Source organism: Schizophyllum commune (genome assembly GCF_000143185.2).
Source record: "Schizophyllum commune H4-8 unplaced genomic scaffold SCHCOscaffold_3, whole genome shotgun sequence".
In the NCBI taxonomy this organism is placed as follows: Eukaryota; Fungi; Basidiomycota; class Agaricomycetes; order Agaricales; family Schizophyllaceae; genus Schizophyllum; species Schizophyllum commune.
In genome coordinates, this window is record NW_026089540.1 from 2,946,213 (window position 1) to 2,962,416 (window position 16,204).

Below are 16,204 nucleotides of genomic sequence, written 5' to 3' on the forward strand. Positions count from 1 at the left end.
CACGTGAATCCACGTGCACGCCTGCGTTCGACCCAAGTCCAACATGAACTTTCCCTCAAGGTCGAGGATCATAGAACGTGATCAAAGCCAGTGATACTCTGACGATAACAGTGCGGCGTGAATGCGTGTATTGGTGCCAAACGGTGAGAGCAGAGCTATAGCTACATACTGGGTAATCAGGACAACAGACAGCGACTAGTAAATAGCGCGACAAGCGGAGGGTACCTCGCAATATCCAAAAGAAGGTACGTGCAGTGAAGAGGACGTCGACATTACTTGTTTCGTGAATGACAAGATCATGCCATGCAGAGAAGCAGGGAGGATGATGGTAAGTAGGTAAGTACTGGCAAATTATGCTGCGCGGAGCACAGTGCGAAGGGTACTATAGGAGATACGTGTGACGACCCAGTCCCTAATCCAACAATTGGTTGAGCAACTCACGAGAGGAAAGACCGAGATGCTGTGGATGCCGTGATGAATGCGATGCGTTTATGCGGGATTGTGAGTGGTCGTGCGATGATGTTTTTGAATGATCGTCGTATATCATGATCATGAACCCCCGGCGTCTCGGCGACGGGGCTCTCGTGCGGCCGGGGTTGTCCGCTTAGGTGCTGGAGATGGTGCATCCTTAGCCGCAGGGGTTTCGGCCGCCGGGGAGGGTATCGGCTCGCTCGCCAACTTCTCCCACTCGTCGAGCAGGCGCTGCCCAACGGCTGGCTCGAGCTCCGTCCCGTCGCGCGACACCTTCACCTCCCGATCGTGATTCCAGGGATTGCGGAGATGGCGCGTACGGAAAAACTACCATAGAGTTAGCGCTAGCGTAGAAGATGAAAGAATCGTGTGCTCACGGGTAGGCGCTTCGTGCAAAGCCATTCCACCTTAAACGACTCGCCCCATGTCTCCTCGCGGCCGCTGTCGGTACGTGACGGAATGGGCGGCTTCGACGGCTCAGACTGCTCCCGTTCACCAGACGCGCGCACGGACGCGTCAGTTGTGGTAGCACTCGCCGGAGCGTTCCGCTGCGCCTTGAGCGGCGCCGTCTCGTCGAGCGCGAACTCGGGACTCGGCTGGTCCTCGTGAGTATGCCGCCCGACCGGGTGCATGCTCAGAGAGAGCTGGTGGCGGGCGCCGAACTCGGCTGGCGCACTCTTCGCAGGCTGCGGCTGCTGCATAGCAGTAGGCCGCGCCGATGAGTCCCCACTGAGCGGCAGAGGAGAGTTGTCGACCAGGCGGCCCGACGCTGGTGATAGGAAGTTGGTGACTGGGGACTTAGCGGCCGAAGAAGCGATGCCCTCCTCAGCCGTGATCGAATTATGACGGCCGGTCGTGGGCGATACCGACGGTGAGAAGTCGCCCGCACGGCTGGCCCACGATACCTTGCGCTCGCCCTTGACAGGCCCCGCCATCCTAGAGCGAAACAAAATGAGTGTCTAGGCCTCGAGCTCCGCCAATGAAAATCGCGCACCTCGCATACCCGTAAAACTCGCCGCTCTTGTTCACGCCAAAGATGAGGTAAACGTCCTTCGACGTGCGGTACGCCTGATCGAGGATGCCCTCGTTATGCTTCTGCGTCGCCCATATGCCCTTCTCAACCGAGAGATCCAAGTCGTACTGCGTATCGATAAGTCGGCGGTTTCGGCGATGGTGGGATCGAGCGACGTACCTGCGTGAGCGATTTTAGGATGAAGTACCGCTTCGGGAAGTGACTCGCAAGAAGACTGGAATTTGTAGACGCGTAGGAGCCGGAGCTGTTCGACTTGAGACCAGTCGTCGCGGACTGGTCGTCGCTGGACATAGAAAGGTTCGACATGCCCGCGACGACGTCGCCGGAGGCGCTGGATGGAGTGGTAGGCGGCGCGTCCTCCGAGGCGGCGGACGTGGCCGAGGCAACCGATGGCGGACCCGCCTTCAACTTGTTCTTGTTCTGGTCGCGAATCCACTTGGAGTGTATGCCCATCCCCCTCTGCGCGCCGACACCCGCCTTGAGGTCGTCGTCCACTTTGCGCACACGACAGACGAAGCCCGGACACCGTGGATCGTTCGGACGAAGTTGCTTGCCGTTGAAACGCTTGATGGCCTCCTCGAGCGGGCCCTGGCCAGAGTAATTGACGAAGGCGCAGTTCGAGCGCGAGATGGGGAAGATGGAGACGACGCCGGTAGTATTCTCGCCAGGAGCGTAGGGCACGTTGAAGAAGCGGTAAAGCTCCTCATGCGTCGCGTCCGAGGGCACGTTTCCTACCCACATGACCCACTCCGAACGGTGAGCGGGCGGATTCGGGTGGTATGGGCGGCGCACGGGCGTTCGCTCGCTACCACCGGCGCGATAGGAGCTGCCGCTGTTGCTCTCGGGCCTAGGCGACTGTTGCGACGACGGTGGTGATAGAGCGAGGGGCGAGGAGACGCTACCCGGGACTACTGGAGGACGGGCGCTCGACGCCATTGGTACGGCGGAGCGTGGCGAAGGGACGGGCGAGGCGAGAACGGGCGCTGGTGTATGCCGTTGCGTGTATGGCGGCGTGTCTGAGTCCGGCGGCGGCAGCGATTGTGGATAGCCCATCGTATATTGATACGGCGGTTGCGCGGAGTCGTACGACGATGCGGCGTGGGGCATGAACCACCAGGTTCCTTGTGAGCCGTCTGAATCACCGGAAGGAGCATAAGTCGCATATCCCGGGTTGAATGGAGGGCTCTGGTACAAGGGTGGGGAGGCGGAGAACGATGGCGGCGGAGCTGGATAGCCATACTGAGCGTTGGGGAGAGTGGAGTAACGTAAGGACTGGAATTGCCCTGAACCGGAGTACGTGGGCGAGCCGGAGTGCGAGGGTGATAATGGCGGAGGGGACGGATTCACCTGCGGGGAGTACACCTGGGATGGGCCTGCGCCGGCGTAGGGTGTATGTGGTGCTGGCGAGCCTTCAGGCGGCGACTGACGCTGGTACCCGTACACCGAGCCGTGATGCTGCATCATGGGATAATTGCCGTGTATGTTTTGAGGCATCATGGCGTTGTCGGGCGGCATAGCGTAGCCGGGGAAGAAGGGTGCAGGGGGCGAATGGACCATGCTCAGAGACTGCTGGGGTTGGGCGAGCGTGTATTGGTTCGCGAAGCCAGAGCCCTGGTTGTAGTGAGAGCCCGACGCGGGGGCGTACGCATGCTGGCCGAAGAGTGGAGGGGGGCCAACGGCGCCGACTTGTGCAAGATCTGAGTGAAGGGGGCGCTGAGATCGTTGCGATAAAGACGGTGGTTGCTGCGGGCGTCGTGGGTGACCGAGCGGTGGCAATCGTCCTGAGTCTGGCGCCATTCCCAAAGCATCGCGGTGCGGATCTCCAACTGGCGGATCTTTCACGCCCGGGCGCGGTTCGTCCTGTGCTACAGGTCCTGTTACAGACGTCTCATGCACGGGGGACTCTGCGAGAATCGGTCAGGACACGTCGTCGCGTATGGCTCGCCACGCACCAGAGGAAGGAGGGGATGACGGAAAATCTGAAGAAAAAAGAAAGAGGGGATCAGAGGGGCATCTTCAAGACGCGAAAACACGCGGAAATATCTCGAATCGGACAAGAGCCAGCGGGGGGATGGTGCCAGTTCCCAACGTCCAAAAATTGAGATCGCGTCTCCACGTGAGCGCCACGCGCCCAGAATGGAATCGAAGGGAATCGTCTAGACACTCACCTCCTGGATTTTCCTGGGTCGGCGTCGCCGTACGCGAAGAAGAGGACATGCGAATCTGTACTGCTGGTTCAACCATCTCTGTCTGTTGAGATATCATATGCGTTTGTATACTGTTGGCGGTGGCAGTTCACGATGGGTTGACGGGAGTTGCAGGGGACGCGCTTACAGTTAATATGCAAGAGCAATTATGCAGGTACTTGTCATATAAACTTGTCTGTGCCCTAGGTCGTGTATGCTGTGGCTCGGCGTGTATGCTCGCCGCCGAACGCGGTCATCAACTATAAGTACTACAACAATCCGTGGGAACATAGACGTCATCCTCTTGACCGCGTCTCGACAAATTGAGCACTCCAAGGGTGAACGAGCCCTTGGAGTACGTCCGGTCTTCCATCTGCGCGTGCCGACTGCGCGCGACGCACCGATGAGCGCAGTAATCAACGCCTTCCGCTCCGAGATCGTCTTTATTGACCGGGGGGACGTGCATGCCCCGCCCCCGACCCCACGGCAACGCTCGGGAGTAGCCCTAGCTATAGTACACTCGGTGGCGCGCAATATTCCCCCCTCAACCTGCATGAGAACAGAAGCGCCGAAGAAGCGGTACCGAATTGGCCGGAGAGCCTCGGGGAGGTGATGACAATGCGTCATGGGTAAGGACGCGCGATTGAACACCGGGTCCCTTCATCAAAACGGGGATAACGGATCCGGGATTCCGAGCTGGTGGCGTGGGAATCCTATGTTGAAGTACCCCACGGCACAACAAGACACAACAATGACCGCCAATACAGCTCTGCCCGCACATTCGGGCCAGCCGGGCGTGTCAGAGCGCGCCTCCCCGACATAGCACACGATGAACAGCGAGTACGCCGCGTGTCCTGACGTCGAGAGGGAGCGACGAGGAGTATATTCTGCTCGCCAATCTCCCATGACGTTGGGGGCTTTGTCGAACGTCCGTGAATTGGTGACGTCTTCCATCCTTTGTCAAGCGCCCACAGGTACCTCCGCTTGGCATATCTGAACCCGTTCATTCTTTCCTGACGTGCTATACCAATTTGATGCCGTTCGAAAATCCCGAGCACTTGTCACCGTGACCTACCAGAAACTCAACAACTCGCCGTTGGCGTCTGCGCTTTGCGGAGCGTGCCTCATGCAATGGTGTACAAATTTGTCAAGCAAAAGGAACTATGGCGCGGATTGTCCTGAGCGCGGTTGAGGATCGACAGAGGAGGATTAATGACTCAGGCAGAGCATCGCTGTGAAGCTCAAAAACGCGCACAGCAATCCGAAAGACCGTTTCCAATTGTTCTATGGGAGACAGAAGAGCGTTAGGCGGTAGCATGGCTACAGGAAAATGCCATGGGAAGCCTGATGTGTCACGCTAGGTGCGCCACCCGTTCGTTAGCACACAATCGGACAAGAAACGTCAGGCGACCGCAGCTGAGGATGGGAAGTCCTGGGTAGTCGCTGCGCGGACACCGGTGCGCTGTTAGACCCCATTTCTTTGCGCGATCCCACCGTGCAAGGAACGGTGTACTTGTGACTTTAGCGTCGGGCATATTGCCCTGATATTGTCCCCGCAGCAGCATGCAAAAGAACCGTCCCAAGCGAGGCGGAAGACGTTCACTCATCAGCGAGGGATATCCTTGAATGCGCGAAGGAAGTACGCTGATAACGTGAATGAAGAGAAGGCTTCGGGGACTCATAGAAAGAGCTTCGGGGGGACATACAGGAGACGCACCTCGCTTATCCACGCCCACGCCACCGATGATCTCCAACACCACGCCTAACGAAGCAGGGAAGGCGACCCCCCAAACGCAGCTTGACAGCTATCGTCCGACGCGCTCAGCGCACCCTGCAAAGCACCCTCTTCCGCCTATCATCACACCGGACAGCGCAATACAGCGAAGCGCGCTACCCCAGCCACCACGATCGCCCGGTAACCCTGTCGTCATTCAGCCGCAGAGGCGCACCTTCCGACTGCTGCAGCCAGCAGCTCTCGTGACACTCGCGGGCAGGATACGGCCAGCTGGCCTTACGTACTTTGTCAAGGCACGTACTGTATGTATTCCCTCAGCGCGCGCGCAGGTAAGTTCATGATGACTGACTCACCCCGTATCGTGCTTTGTTACACCCTCATGTGCTGGGAGAGCTGTGCTACCCTCCCGCAGCGAATCGAGCGCCGCTCCAAAGGGTACTGACGTTCGAGGGCAGGGATTGGGAGCGGGAAGGGGAGCGGGAGGAGAAAACATGGACGAAACTGATAAATTGCGTATGATGGATGGCAGCGGCGTCCCGTGAATAGTCTCCCGGATGTCCGGTTTATCCCGCAAGTACTTGATGGTCACGCATGGGAGGAGGAGGCCAGGCGCGCCCAGGCCAACCCAGGCTTTGGGTGACCGTAGTGGACGCTTAACTTGCATTTGAACAAAATATCTATCCTTCATAAACCGGGCAGGAGACTTGACTTGATGCGTAGGATCAAGGGGGAGAAGGTCGCAAAGTCAAGAAAAATGTGTAACGTAGAGATCTTGAATATCGTTGTGATGAGAGTAGGAAGTACGCGCGTGAGAAAGCGGAAGCAACTCCTCAATCGTGGCCCGGCACCCCGGGCCGCGCATTTCGACACCGTGGCTGTGCTGTTTTCAGCAATTCACCTCCATGTTGCGCCAGGCTCTAGGTGTCGGTCGGGCGCTTCAGCCGTCGCGCGCTCTGCAAGCGTCGCACCGTGCCATACCGTCTGGCGCTCATGTTCGAGCTTTTCATGCATCCGCTCGCGCGTCTGAGCTCCGTCGCCGTGGAGGCGAGGAGGAAATGCACTCCGAGGATGCGTTCGACCTGCTCGAAGACGAGTTCGAGGACGATGACACGACGACGCTGGGTCACCACATGATTGACGAGCTGCGGGACAAGCTGTACTACATGCGTCTCATCGAGCACGAATGTCCGAAGCTTGTTGGTGCGTCGCGCTAAATACCACAGTGAATCGAGTTCTGATTGCATGCAGCCTTCCGCAAACCATTCGTCCCGCCATCGCCTGACCGTCCCCTTATCGTGCGGTCAATTGACTATGCCGGTGAGGAGCACCCGGTAACGAACAAGCGCGCCATGACGGTCTCCGTCGACGAGCTCCCGCTGCACAGCGAGCGCGCGAAGCACAAGGTCAAGCTGCTGGCCGGGACGCGCTGGACACCCAGTCCGCCCAAGGACGCTGGTGTGCAGGGGTCTGCTGTCTGGGCCAACGGGTTCATCAAGATCTCTTGCGAGGACTTCCCCGACCCGGCCATGAACCTGAAGTGGATCCGCGACACGCTCGTGCGGTTGTGCAAGGAAGCTAACGTGCGCATACCTGTCATCCTTTGGTCTCCACTCCTTCTTACACTACCTCCCCCAGAAACCGGACGACCAGTTCCAGCTTTCCGAGCTCCCGGTCGACATGCGCCACGTCTTCGCGCAGCGCAAGAAAGCCAAGAAGGGCGATCACATCCGCGACCGCGTCTTCCACAAGCCAACCATCTACGACTTCCCCGCTGAGTGGTTGAAGCCCGAGCACCGCAGGCCCGTGCAGCAGATCCCCGAGCAGTTCGCGGCGGCTGCGGACGGCATCATGTCGGCGGCGCGCAACGCGGACTGGGATGACAACGTCCTCGCGCAGAAGATGCACTCGCAGTGGGCTGGGGAGGCGGATGGGTTCGAGGTCCCTCGCACGTCGAAGGGCAAGGTGGACAAGGCCAAGCTGGAGGAGAAGTTGCGCAACATCGACCCGGCTTTGCTCGACGCCTACCGTGCTAGTGCCTCCGCGCTTCAGAAGCCCGCACCGAAGACAGAGGCGCGACCATAAAATAGACCGCTCTAATAGTCGTATGCACTGCACTCCTGCTCTCCGTTCCACATGTGACCGCGTCTGCGCCATTGAGCCCGGTCGCTTCAGAAAGACAAGGGCAAACAGATCGTTGAGGTTCGAACATGTTCCGGCATTTGCCGCAGCTTAATGAATCTTCGCTTTCCTTCCGCTCTTCGTCCTTCCACTAAATTCAGGTCTTCCCATTGCATGTTCCGCGAGAGGTACCCGCCTTCACTCATGCATACAGGGTATCTGTAATGTCCCGTAACTCCTCACAGCCGCTTTTAAGGTAGGGTGACACGGTGGCACGACTATCGACCGTCAATGAGCCACGGTATCGATGGGCCTCCGCTATGTGCCCGTCATCGTCCAGACGAACCTTCTATCCATCGTAAGATACGATGCAAGCGGAAATCACATAGTATTGCCACCTTCTGCGCGGGTCCTTTCCCTGAAGTGGAATTGATGCTCGGGCTTCTCGGGCGCGCATCCAGCGGAGGCATCCTTTCGCCCTACGCCCTCTGCGCAATACAAACGAGAGACTGGCTAGAATATTCGGGGAGATTTGCGCCTCTCTTCCGTCATCCTCGAGCACAGCCCACTTCAGGGCAGCTGAAGTACAATGGAAGCGGTTATAGCATTAGGCAGCAGACGGAGAACATGTTCTACCGCCGTGAGGTCGTGGCCCCCGCTGCTCACCAGCGTAATAAACTCTACGTATCCATCGTCTCCTCCTCGTGACCTTTCCTGGCTCAGGATAGGGTGCGGGATCCTGCCAGGCATCCGTAGTGTATACCCAGCCGTCTGGTAAGAACATCGTTAGCACGACATCGAGAATGAGCGCCATGGACAGAAAATGTACCGTCGTCTGCACCAACCCCACTCCATTCGCCAACTAGGTCTGCTCGCCAGGTCTCCGTCTCAACAAACTTCCAGCCAGGCGCAAGCGAGAACGTCAGATTGCTGCTGCCGGGAGTCGTGTATCGTCAGCAAACATTCCAACCTCAACCAAGCAGATCTCCGCACCTGACAGTCCCACCGCCCTGCTCGTCGATCCCGCTCCACCCATCCCTCCCTCTCGTCCACGCCGCGCGATCCACAGTCGGCTTCAGCGCCTCCTTCGACCACGCCGGCTGCTTCCCGTCCGCCCCTGGGGCCAGCCGCTCGTTCTCGTACAGCTCGACCTCCTCCATCTCGCTCCGCCACACGTCGTCCGTGAGGTTGTCATCGTCCACCGCACGCACGGCCCGCATGCGCGCCCACTTCCCCGCGTCATGCGCGTGCAGCCAGGGCCAGCGCGCTTGCGACTCCGCGCGACCACGCACCTTGCGGAACACGGCGCGACAGGAGTGGAAGAGGTCGACGAAGGCGTGCGACCACTCGGGCTCGAGGACCTGCGACGGCGCGAGGAGGAAGTAGCGCACGTGCGGGTTGAAGAGGGACCAGAAGGAAAGCCCGCCCACGAGACAAAGCCAACGAATAGGGAAATACGGGAGGGAGACGAGGAAGAGGGTAGGGAGAAGCGTGGCGGTGAGGAGAGTGAGGGCGATATGGCGCTTCGTCGCGTTGTTGGGTGAGAAGAAGGGTATCACGTAGGGGACGACGACAGCATCGTGCATGTCTGCAACGAAGCCCATCAGGTTCTGGATGGCTTGGACGTTCGCCTGGTAGTCAACGCCGGTAGGTGGAGTGTCAAGCGGCTGGGTAGGTCCGGGTTTGACATTGGCATTTGGTGCGGCTGAAGTAGAGGGAAGGAGTATGAGGGCGATGAGGACCATGCTGGGAAGTACAAGTAGTAGTCTTGGGTACAAGCCTGCAAGAGTATCAGATGGAAATACAGATGAAAGAGCTTATAACATACAAATGAACGCGTAGGCGGCCATCCACACCCCGGTGACTTTGGCGCCTTTCCGCCAACACAGGATCTCTTCGATCCGATCTTGCAACCAGAAGACGGGGCCAACTACCTCAATGAACCTCTTGAAGTTTATGGTCGTGATTTGAATCGAAAGCGGGTCCCGCTTCGACAGCAGCTTCTGCGACTTGGGGTCCCTCTTCTGTGGCGCGCCTGTTTCACTGGTCGGCAGTGTTGCAAAGAGCACTTGAGGTATGATTGTCGATGCATAAGAGGGTGATGCCTTTGCCGGACTTGCTGGTGAAGACAGTTTTCGCTCCCTGGCGAGAACGTCTGTGTCGATGCTGGGTAGGGACGCTCTGATCGTGTGCGCTGGGCGAGCTGGTCTCTTCTCGGGCTGAGAGCCTGTCGGTGGTAGGGGCGTCGCGCATGGCGGTAGGTCAATGAAGTCCAGCACAGGCATGTATGCCGGAGGAGAGACAGTGCGGGGAAGAACCTGGGGAATGCGTCATACGCTGCCTCTTGGTGCGAAGCAAGCTGACCCGTTCAGAATCACACGCATCAGCACACAACGTGCTTGCCATGCGATATACGCCTACAAGCCCCAATGGTTCGTTGCGCTTGATGAGTTCCGACCTTGATTCCTTTTGAGGGCTATCCATTGCTCCGGTCTCTCAGCTTGCTACTTTCGCTGCCCTAACTGGTGGGGTATCCGCCTCCCCTCAATTGCATTTCCCCCATCGATATTCGGACCAAATGATCCACCTCTGGCACCTTGGTGATACATATCCGCACACCAGCGGGTATAGTGCTCTTATGCGAAGGCCTAAAGCAAAATATAGCTGGCTTTGCGAAACTAGGCCGTCGTTCAAGTCGTGCAGCCAACCACGATGACACGTGTTCTCGATCCCAAAGAGGACGTCCCTTTGCTCTTTCCATTTCCGTTGATCGTCTCCCGGTCGGCTGGCGATCGCGTCTATGAGCCGCCCTACTACCACAGGCGACGCAATGCTTGTCCTCAACCATGAAGATCGCAGTTGTCGGGTCTGGCGTCTCTGGATTGGGCGCTACTTGGGTAAGTTTGGTTATCAGGTCAAGAATTACTGGATCTGAATGCGCATTCAGCTGCTCAACGAGTACTCACCTCACGAGGTGCATCTATATGAGTCAGAGGCCCGACCTGGCGGCCATGCGAATACCGTCCGTTTTCGAAGGCAAGGTCAGGACGCGAGTGAGGGCGTGGATGTGGACACGTAAGTCATGCCGCTCATGTCAAATACGCCGGACGCTAAGTCGAAGGCTTTTGCAGCGGATTCGTGGGTTTCTCATCGGCGGGGAAGTGTAGAAAAGTACTTACCCCAGACAGATTGTGTTCAACCCCACGACATACCCGAACTTCTTGCGCTTCCTGCAAATGCAGCCCGACATCACCATCTTACCCACCGAGATGACGTTCAGCGTCTCTCGGGATAACGGCGCTTTCGAGTGGGCAGGAAACAATATATTCTCTGTCTTCTGTCAGCCCAAGCGGCTGCTCGACCCGGATATGTGGCGCCTCTTGTACGATGTTCTGCGCTTCAACGCCTCCGCGCGACGGATTCTATCAGACCATTCCGTGTCCGATGATATGTCTGTCGGCGATTATCTCGAGCGTGAAGCCTACTCTGACTCGTTCAGGGATAACTACTTGATCGTGGGTGCCTTTTCCTTTTCATTGGCTCTCCAGTCACGCTGAGCTTGCCCACCTTCAAGCCCATGACCGCTGCAATCTGGAGCACACCACCGGACGAGTGTGCCACCGACTTCCCTGCACGGACGCTGGTGAGTACACTGACCCCGTTTCCGTATACAAGCCCGCTTATTGATTTGTAGATTCGCTTCATGCGAAACCATCATCTTCTGCAAATCACGGGAAAGCCCAAGTGGCTCACCATCAAGGGCGGCAGGTAAGACATTTCCCCTTCTACCGACTCTCTCGTTAACCACGAACTCAGCATAAACTACGTCGACAAGATCCTCTCTAGGCTCCCCTCCAGCCAGCTGCACCTCTCCACGCCGGTTCAGAGCGTCAAAACCTTGCCCAACTCGCGCGTCCAGTTGCGCACCGCCAACGGCACAACAGAGATATACGACCGGGTCATCATGTCTTGCCACTCGGATACTGCTCTGCGGATTCTGGAAGCAGGAGGTCCTGCGCTCGGCGGGGGGATCACGTCGAGGGAGCGCGATTTGCTCGGCACGTTCAAGTGGAATAAGAACGAGTGTATCCTGCACCATGATGAGCGGGTACGTTGGCTTGATGAGCTGACTAATGTGGAACTGACGCGTTCCAAAGCTGATGCCGAAGAGCAAGTTAGCGTGGTCGTGCTGGAACTACCTGACGACCTCCACCATTGATGCAGACGGCCAGCGTCTCCCCAACGAGCCGCGGATATCACTGTCGGTACTGTTATGACCTTCGTTTGCTCGAGCTTACCCTCATCCTTACAGGACATGTGAGCATCCTACGGCTTATTTGCATCTATTGTTGAGCAGTATCGTACAGACGGCATGAACGACCTCCAGCACATCTCATACGCAAAGCACGGCCCCGTCCTCATCACGCTCAACGCACCCTTCGAGCCCGCACCTGACAAGATCGTAGGTCGATGGAAGTACGAGCACCCCATTCTCGATGCGAAGGTGAGTCTTCTTCTCGTGATTGTTTTCATGCCTCTCTTGTCTGACCACCCCGAAAGGCCGTCCGTGCCCAAAAGCTCCTCAAGCTCATCCAGGGAACGCGTTCCATCTGGTACGCCGGCGCCTACACCAAGTACGGCTTCCACGAAGACGGGTTCGCGTCCGGACTTGCCGCTGCGATGGCGGCCGTTGAGGGAGATTCGCCAGCTCTCCCTCCGTTCCCCATCGTGACGGATATCGACGAACACCTGCAGCGCGTGCCCGGAGAGTGGCCGATGCTGGTTGCGCTTGTTGGCCTGATGTTCAGGATTATGCAGTGGGTGGGCCTCCCCGGGATTGTGGCGCAAGTTGCGTGTCCGGTGCTGGCGTTCATGCGTTCGGCGCTTGGGATTAGCTTGGACGAGACGTCCCCTCGGGCGAAGGAGGATTGAGGGCGAAGCTTGACGAGTAGACTCACCTATTGTCTTGTAATGTAAAAGCCGCGTACAGCGGCCTTCAAGCTCCAGCTAGTTCTGACAATCACTGAATTGCAGAAAAAGGATAGCGCAGCAAAAACTGTAAATACAATGAAGTGACCCTCTCGTGCGGCCATAGGATGTGTGGAGTGTATGTGCAACGCCTAGGTATGTGCGCGCGTGTATCGGTATGGCGGTGAGGTAGGTTACTACAGCATAGCTTTGATAGCAGGTAAGCGCGCTAGGTAGGTGAGCGCGCCAGCCAGGCAGCGGATAAGCACGTCAGCCTTTGCTGTGCTATGCATACCGGGGCGTCGCAGTCATCGTGTAGCGGTTGCGCATTGTCGTCGCGTCATTCAATCGTCCGTGCATCCTCCCCTCTCCATTACTCCAAAAGCATCGCTCCAACCACCGTCGCTCAAGATGCCCCTGCCTTCGCAGACCCCTCGGGTGGCAGGTCGAAGGAAATGTGGTTCCCCGTGCCCGAGTTCCGCATGCTCGTCGGACTCTGCGGCTCGGAGTCCCCACCCGTCATACTGCTCCCCGCGACCGAGCCTCTCCGTCCCGCCGCCGCATCCTCATCGGCGAAGCGTATGGAGCGCACAGGACTGGCCTCGCGCCCGCCGCCGTGCGTCCCGCTCGAGCGCACCTGCTCAAGCCGCGGATGGCGCAGCGAGCCGAGACTTTCGTGGTGCGCGTGCTTCATGCCGCTCCGCCGCTTGCCCTTGCGCGCCATGCTCGCGAGGGCCTTCCCCTTAGTGCGTGAGCTTCGCGAGCGCGGCTGCGAGTTGTCGCCTGCTGGCTCGTCGGAAGCCCAGGCTTCTTCGTCGTCCGCTTCGGACTCAGAGGGCGAACGCGATCGTGGACTCGGTGAGCGGGCGGCATGGTCGGGGGCGACGGCCTCGGCAATCTTATGCCCAAAGTCCTCCGCCTTGACCTCTGCGTGCTTCGCTGCTTGCTCCGCTTGCCTGCCTTCTTCCTCGATCTCCGCCTTCACGTGCGCCGCCGCAGCCGCCGCTTCTTGACCTGCGTGCTCTTGCGCATGATGCATCCGATGCATGTACTCCTTCGCCACCTTGGGGGCATCGCGGCGGGTCGTGCGGAACTTACTCCTGATTGACTCCGTGTCGTTGTCGTTACGGATGACCTCGACTTCGACCTGCGGCGATGTTAGCTTTGTACCCTCGATCCTCGTACAGCGACGCACCTCTTCGCCCGGCCCCGCGCGCCGTTCAATGACCGTATCCCTCCCTTCTTGCCACTCCGAAAGTACATCATCGCCGTCGGGCGGCATCTCCGGGGTCGGAGGACCCTTCTCTGGCTCGCCCGCGGTCGTGCGCGTCGCCGAGCTAGGCTCGCTGTCTGCCTCCTTCTCCAATTCCCCGCGCTCCATGGCATCGTCCGTGTCGCGGTTGATAACAACATCCTCGCCTCTGTTGACATGGCGGGCCTGCGTTGTCCACTCAGGCGCGTTGGCGTGCCGTGACCACGTACGACTGACGGAGTGTACGCGACGACCGAGCGAAAAGCCGGGAATTGACAGGCCATGCACGACGATAGAGCACAGTACGATGAAGGCTACAATGGGTTGGATGGAGTCGGCGAGTAGAGCAATTTGTTCGGAGTCTTCCGAGTGTTCGCTGAGGATTTCTGCGGCAAGCGTGGAAATGAAGACAGCCCCTACGCGGTATCAGCAAAGGAACTTAACGGATGGATGTGGCTGTACTTACCAATGCCCATGGGACCGAAGTGCCCGGTGAAGACAGCTTCGCGGAAAGTCTTGATGTCCGGAATCCAACGGTAAAGCGCAACGATAGCCGGAAGGCGGCGAAGGAGCAGGATGAGGATAGCAATGACAATCAACCGCCAGACCGACAGCGTAAGTGTATCGTCCGCGAAAGAGTCAAATGGCATCCACGCCCCCACATATACGAAGGCCGCAATGTTGAACAACAGATCGATAACGGAGGAGAACACCGACTCCTCAGTCTGCCGATTGAAGAAACCGTCCCATGCAAAGGCCGCGCCACATGCGAATGATGCCAGCAGGTCATCTGAACCGAGCAGTGTACCAACGCCGACCGTCAGAAGGGCGAGCGAGACGTACTGCGCGACGTATGAGTGGCGATCGATCATATCGTGCCGCTCGCCGAACTTCATTAGGTGGCGGAAGCCCCATCCAATAAAGATACCAATGGTCGTTCCGAGGATAACCTGGTACACCCAAAGCATGAGGAACCAGTCGCCTATCGCCTTGCCGGTGTTGTGGTCGATAGTGAGGTAAATGGCGATGAAGAGGAAGGGGAAGGCGGCTCCGTCGTTACATCCGGACTCTGCGGCGAGCAGATGACGAATATGTGTTGGTACATGCTTGTCGGCGTACTTTCCACCGACGACAGCTGCGGCGAGAATGGGATCCGTTGGCGTCAGACATGCGGCTACGGCGAGCGCGGAGAGGAAGTTGAGGCCGGGGATGAGGGCGTATATCAGCCCCGCGCATACAAACCAGCCCTGTAAGGTTATCAGCATCCCATCCTCCATTCAGAATGATCGGTATCCGGTGCACCATATACAAATGCAACGTTCATGCAGCGCGCCACGACCTGAGGGCATGACAAGGTTGCGTGACGTGCGGAGAACCGTCTCGGGGTATGGGGTGCACAGCGAGAGAGGACGCAGAGTACGCACGTATGTCATGATAGGTCCGAGTAGCATGAAGATGCTCTTCCAGTGTCGAGCCATGTAAGCCTTTGGTAATTCAACACCTATTGCGAAGACACCGATGGCAAGGACGACGCGGGTGAATTCGAGGGTGATAGCGTTGGTGGTCTCTTCATCGCCGCCTGCCCATGCTCGGGGGTCGAAGATGCCTGCGCCATAGGGACCTAGACGGCGGTTGGTCAATGCCAAGTGAGCCGAGAGGGCTGAGCGAACGCACCGATGATGATGCCAAACAAGAAGGCCCAGTTCGCTTCGCCGATATATAGCTGTAAGCTTGTCAGTCTTGTTGCTTCGTTCGATTCGGTTAGCGACGTGCCTTCTCGCGCAGGAAGAGCGAGACCATGCCAAACTACGAGGGGCGGTTAGCAAGATCGACGGTCGCGCAGGGCACGCTAACGTACAATGACAACGAAGCCGCCGAGACAGGTGTACACGACATGAGGTACATTGACCTCGAACTGGGGCAACGGTCGTCAGCATCGAGTCCCCCAACGACAATGTTGAAGAACGCACCGGATGGAAATACATGATCAACGCCGCTTATAGGGTATGTCCAATGTTGACTTTCTCAGCGTCTAGGTCGTGAAGTTACGTGCAGAGCATGCGCCGCTGCCGATGGGCAGAGGGTTGTCGTTGTCGGGACTATGCTGGACGACGAGCTCGTCGTGGCGGAAGTCAAGGAGTAGAACGCCAAGGATGTGGCCAAGAATGTCGATTTTGATGGAATTTCGTCACGGTCCGCAGCCCCTGACTGCTCCCTTCACAAGCGCCGAGCTCTTCTTATACCCTCCGATAAGGTCATGACCCACCCACATCGCCCCTTCGAATTCTCCTATTGCCCTCCCCCTGGTCTTGCTTCTGCTCAAGGCGTCTGAGCCCCCACCAGCTGCGAGCATGAAATCGATCTGAAAGGACGACAACAGTGCCTCATTTGTCCCCCAATCGTCCTCCGTCGGTGGCCTCTGCGCGCTGCGTCGGACTGTG

The 16,204-nt window shown here is 58.2% G+C and overlaps 6 protein-coding genes across 6 annotated transcripts; 3 read left to right on the forward strand and 3 right to left on the reverse strand.

The window, feature by feature from the left end:
* Nucleotides 1-111: 111 nt before the first annotated feature.
* SCHCODRAFT_02616545 (uncharacterized protein) lies at nucleotides 112-3,585 on the reverse strand. The gene is made up of 5 exons (XM_050344762.1): nucleotides 3,457-3,585; nucleotides 1,664-3,408; nucleotides 1,466-1,611; nucleotides 849-1,407; nucleotides 112-798 (listed from the first exon to the last, which is right to left on the reverse strand). Exons 2-5 carry the CDS (start codon nucleotides 3,299-3,301, stop codon nucleotides 550-552), a joined length of 2,592 nt encoding a protein of 863 aa, XP_050201843.1. The 5' UTR covers nucleotides 3,302-3,408; nucleotides 3,457-3,585; the 3' UTR covers nucleotides 112-549.
* A 1,811-nt stretch (nucleotides 3,586-5,396) lies between these two features.
* SCHCODRAFT_02616547 (uncharacterized protein) lies at nucleotides 5,397-6,122 on the forward strand. The gene is made up of 2 exons (XM_050344763.1): nucleotides 5,397-5,725; nucleotides 5,779-6,122. The coding sequence occupies exons 1-2, from the start codon at nucleotides 5,434-5,436 to the stop codon at nucleotides 5,865-5,867; spliced, it is 381 nt and encodes a 126-aa protein (XP_050201844.1). The 5' UTR covers nucleotides 5,397-5,433; the 3' UTR covers nucleotides 5,868-6,122.
* Nucleotides 6,123-6,307: 185 nt separating this feature from the next.
* Nucleotides 6,308-7,675, forward strand: SCHCODRAFT_02616549 (uncharacterized protein). Its single transcript, XM_003033991.2, has 3 exons — nucleotides 6,308-6,625; nucleotides 6,674-7,005; nucleotides 7,061-7,675. The coding sequence occupies exons 1-3, from the start codon at nucleotides 6,328-6,330 to the stop codon at nucleotides 7,505-7,507; spliced, it is 1,077 nt and encodes a 358-aa protein (XP_003034037.2). The 5' UTR covers nucleotides 6,308-6,327; the 3' UTR covers nucleotides 7,508-7,675.
* Nucleotides 7,676-8,066: 391 nt separating this feature from the next.
* Nucleotides 8,067-9,885, reverse strand: SCHCODRAFT_02616553 (uncharacterized protein). The gene is made up of 4 exons (XM_003034589.2): nucleotides 9,372-9,885; nucleotides 8,537-9,323; nucleotides 8,373-8,476; nucleotides 8,067-8,314 (listed from the first exon to the last, which is right to left on the reverse strand). The coding sequence occupies exons 1-4, from the start codon at nucleotides 9,826-9,828 to the stop codon at nucleotides 8,151-8,153; spliced, it is 1,512 nt and encodes a 503-aa protein (XP_003034635.2). The 5' UTR covers nucleotides 9,829-9,885; the 3' UTR covers nucleotides 8,067-8,150.
* Nucleotides 9,886-10,384: 499 nt separating this feature from the next.
* SCHCODRAFT_02616557 (FAD/NAD(P)-binding domain-containing protein) lies at nucleotides 10,385-12,625 on the forward strand. Its single transcript, XM_050344764.1, has 10 exons — nucleotides 10,385-10,440; nucleotides 10,491-10,618; nucleotides 10,675-10,681; nucleotides 10,732-11,058; nucleotides 11,118-11,186; nucleotides 11,238-11,311; nucleotides 11,360-11,651; nucleotides 11,701-11,805; nucleotides 11,907-12,047; nucleotides 12,104-12,625. Exons 1-10 carry the CDS (start codon nucleotides 10,390-10,392, stop codon nucleotides 12,473-12,475), a joined length of 1,566 nt encoding a protein of 521 aa, XP_050201845.1. The 5' UTR covers nucleotides 10,385-10,389; the 3' UTR covers nucleotides 12,476-12,625.
* SCHCODRAFT_02616558 (uncharacterized protein) lies at nucleotides 12,555-15,904 on the reverse strand. The gene is made up of 8 exons (XM_050344765.1): nucleotides 15,734-15,904; nucleotides 15,622-15,678; nucleotides 15,537-15,569; nucleotides 15,438-15,486; nucleotides 15,188-15,384; nucleotides 14,230-15,010; nucleotides 13,707-14,179; nucleotides 12,555-13,658 (listed from the first exon to the last, which is right to left on the reverse strand). The coding sequence occupies exons 1-8, from the start codon at nucleotides 15,746-15,748 to the stop codon at nucleotides 12,918-12,920; spliced, it is 2,346 nt and encodes a 781-aa protein (XP_050201846.1). The 5' UTR covers nucleotides 15,749-15,904; the 3' UTR covers nucleotides 12,555-12,917.
* Nucleotides 15,905-16,204: the final 300 nt, after the last annotated feature.

Excerpts from the sequence above, each read along its gene's own strand:
- SCHCODRAFT_02616547 (XM_050344763.1), top strand. The coding sequence starts at position 5,434 with ATGATCTCCAACACCACGCCTAACGAAGCAGGGAAGGCGACCCCCCAA. Across the intron at positions 5,726-5,778 it reads GTACTTTGTCAAGGCACGTA|CCCGTATCGTGCTTTGTTAC; the intron begins CTGTATGTATTC and ends TGACTGACTCAC.
- SCHCODRAFT_02616545 (XM_050344762.1), bottom strand. The coding sequence starts at position 3,301 with ATGGCGCCAGACTCAGGACGATTGCCACCGCTCGGTCACCCACGACGC. Across the intron at positions 1,612-1,663 it reads TCCTAAAATCGCTCACGCAG|TACGACTTGGATCTCTCGGT; the intron begins GTACGTCGCTCG and ends ATCGATACGCAG. Across the intron at positions 799-848 it reads TTTGCACGAAGCGCCTACCC|TTTTTCCGTACGCGCCATCT; the intron begins GTGAGCACACGA and ends ACTCTATGGTAG.
- SCHCODRAFT_02616553 (XM_003034589.2), bottom strand. The coding sequence starts at position 9,828 with ATGCCTGTGCTGGACTTCATTGACCTACCGCCATGCGCGACGCCCCTA. Across the intron at positions 8,477-8,536 it reads CAGGGCGGTGGGACTGTCAG|CAGCAATCTGACGTTCTCGC; the intron begins GTGCGGAGATCT and ends GACTCCCGGCAG. Across the intron at positions 8,315-8,372 it reads TGGGGTTGGTGCAGACGACG|ACGGCTGGGTATACACTACG; the intron begins GTACATTTTCTG and ends TGTTCTTACCAG.
- SCHCODRAFT_02616549 (XM_003033991.2), top strand. The coding sequence starts at position 6,328 with ATGTTGCGCCAGGCTCTAGGTGTCGGTCGGGCGCTTCAGCCGTCGCGC. Across the intron at positions 6,626-6,673 it reads CGAATGTCCGAAGCTTGTTG|CCTTCCGCAAACCATTCGTC; the intron begins GTGCGTCGCGCT and ends GATTGCATGCAG. Across the intron at positions 7,006-7,060 it reads GGTTGTGCAAGGAAGCTAAC|AAACCGGACGACCAGTTCCA; the intron begins GTGCGCATACCT and ends TACCTCCCCCAG.
- SCHCODRAFT_02616558 (XM_050344765.1), bottom strand. Across the intron at positions 15,570-15,621 it reads TCGGCGGCTTCGTTGTCATT|TTTGGCATGGTCTCGCTCTT; the intron begins GTACGTTAGCGT and ends CGCCCCTCGTAG. Across the intron at positions 14,180-14,229 it reads CTTCGGTCCCATGGGCATTG|GGGCTGTCTTCATTTCCACG; the intron begins GTAAGTACAGCC and ends GATACCGCGTAG.
- SCHCODRAFT_02616557 (XM_050344764.1), top strand. The coding sequence starts at position 10,390 with ATGAAGATCGCAGTTGTCGGGTCTGGCGTCTCTGGATTGGGCGCTACT. Across the intron at positions 11,652-11,700 it reads TCCTGCACCATGATGAGCGG|CTGATGCCGAAGAGCAAGTT; the intron begins GTACGTTGGCTT and ends CGCGTTCCAAAG. Across the intron at positions 12,048-12,103 it reads ACCCCATTCTCGATGCGAAG|GCCGTCCGTGCCCAAAAGCT; the intron begins GTGAGTCTTCTT and ends CCACCCCGAAAG.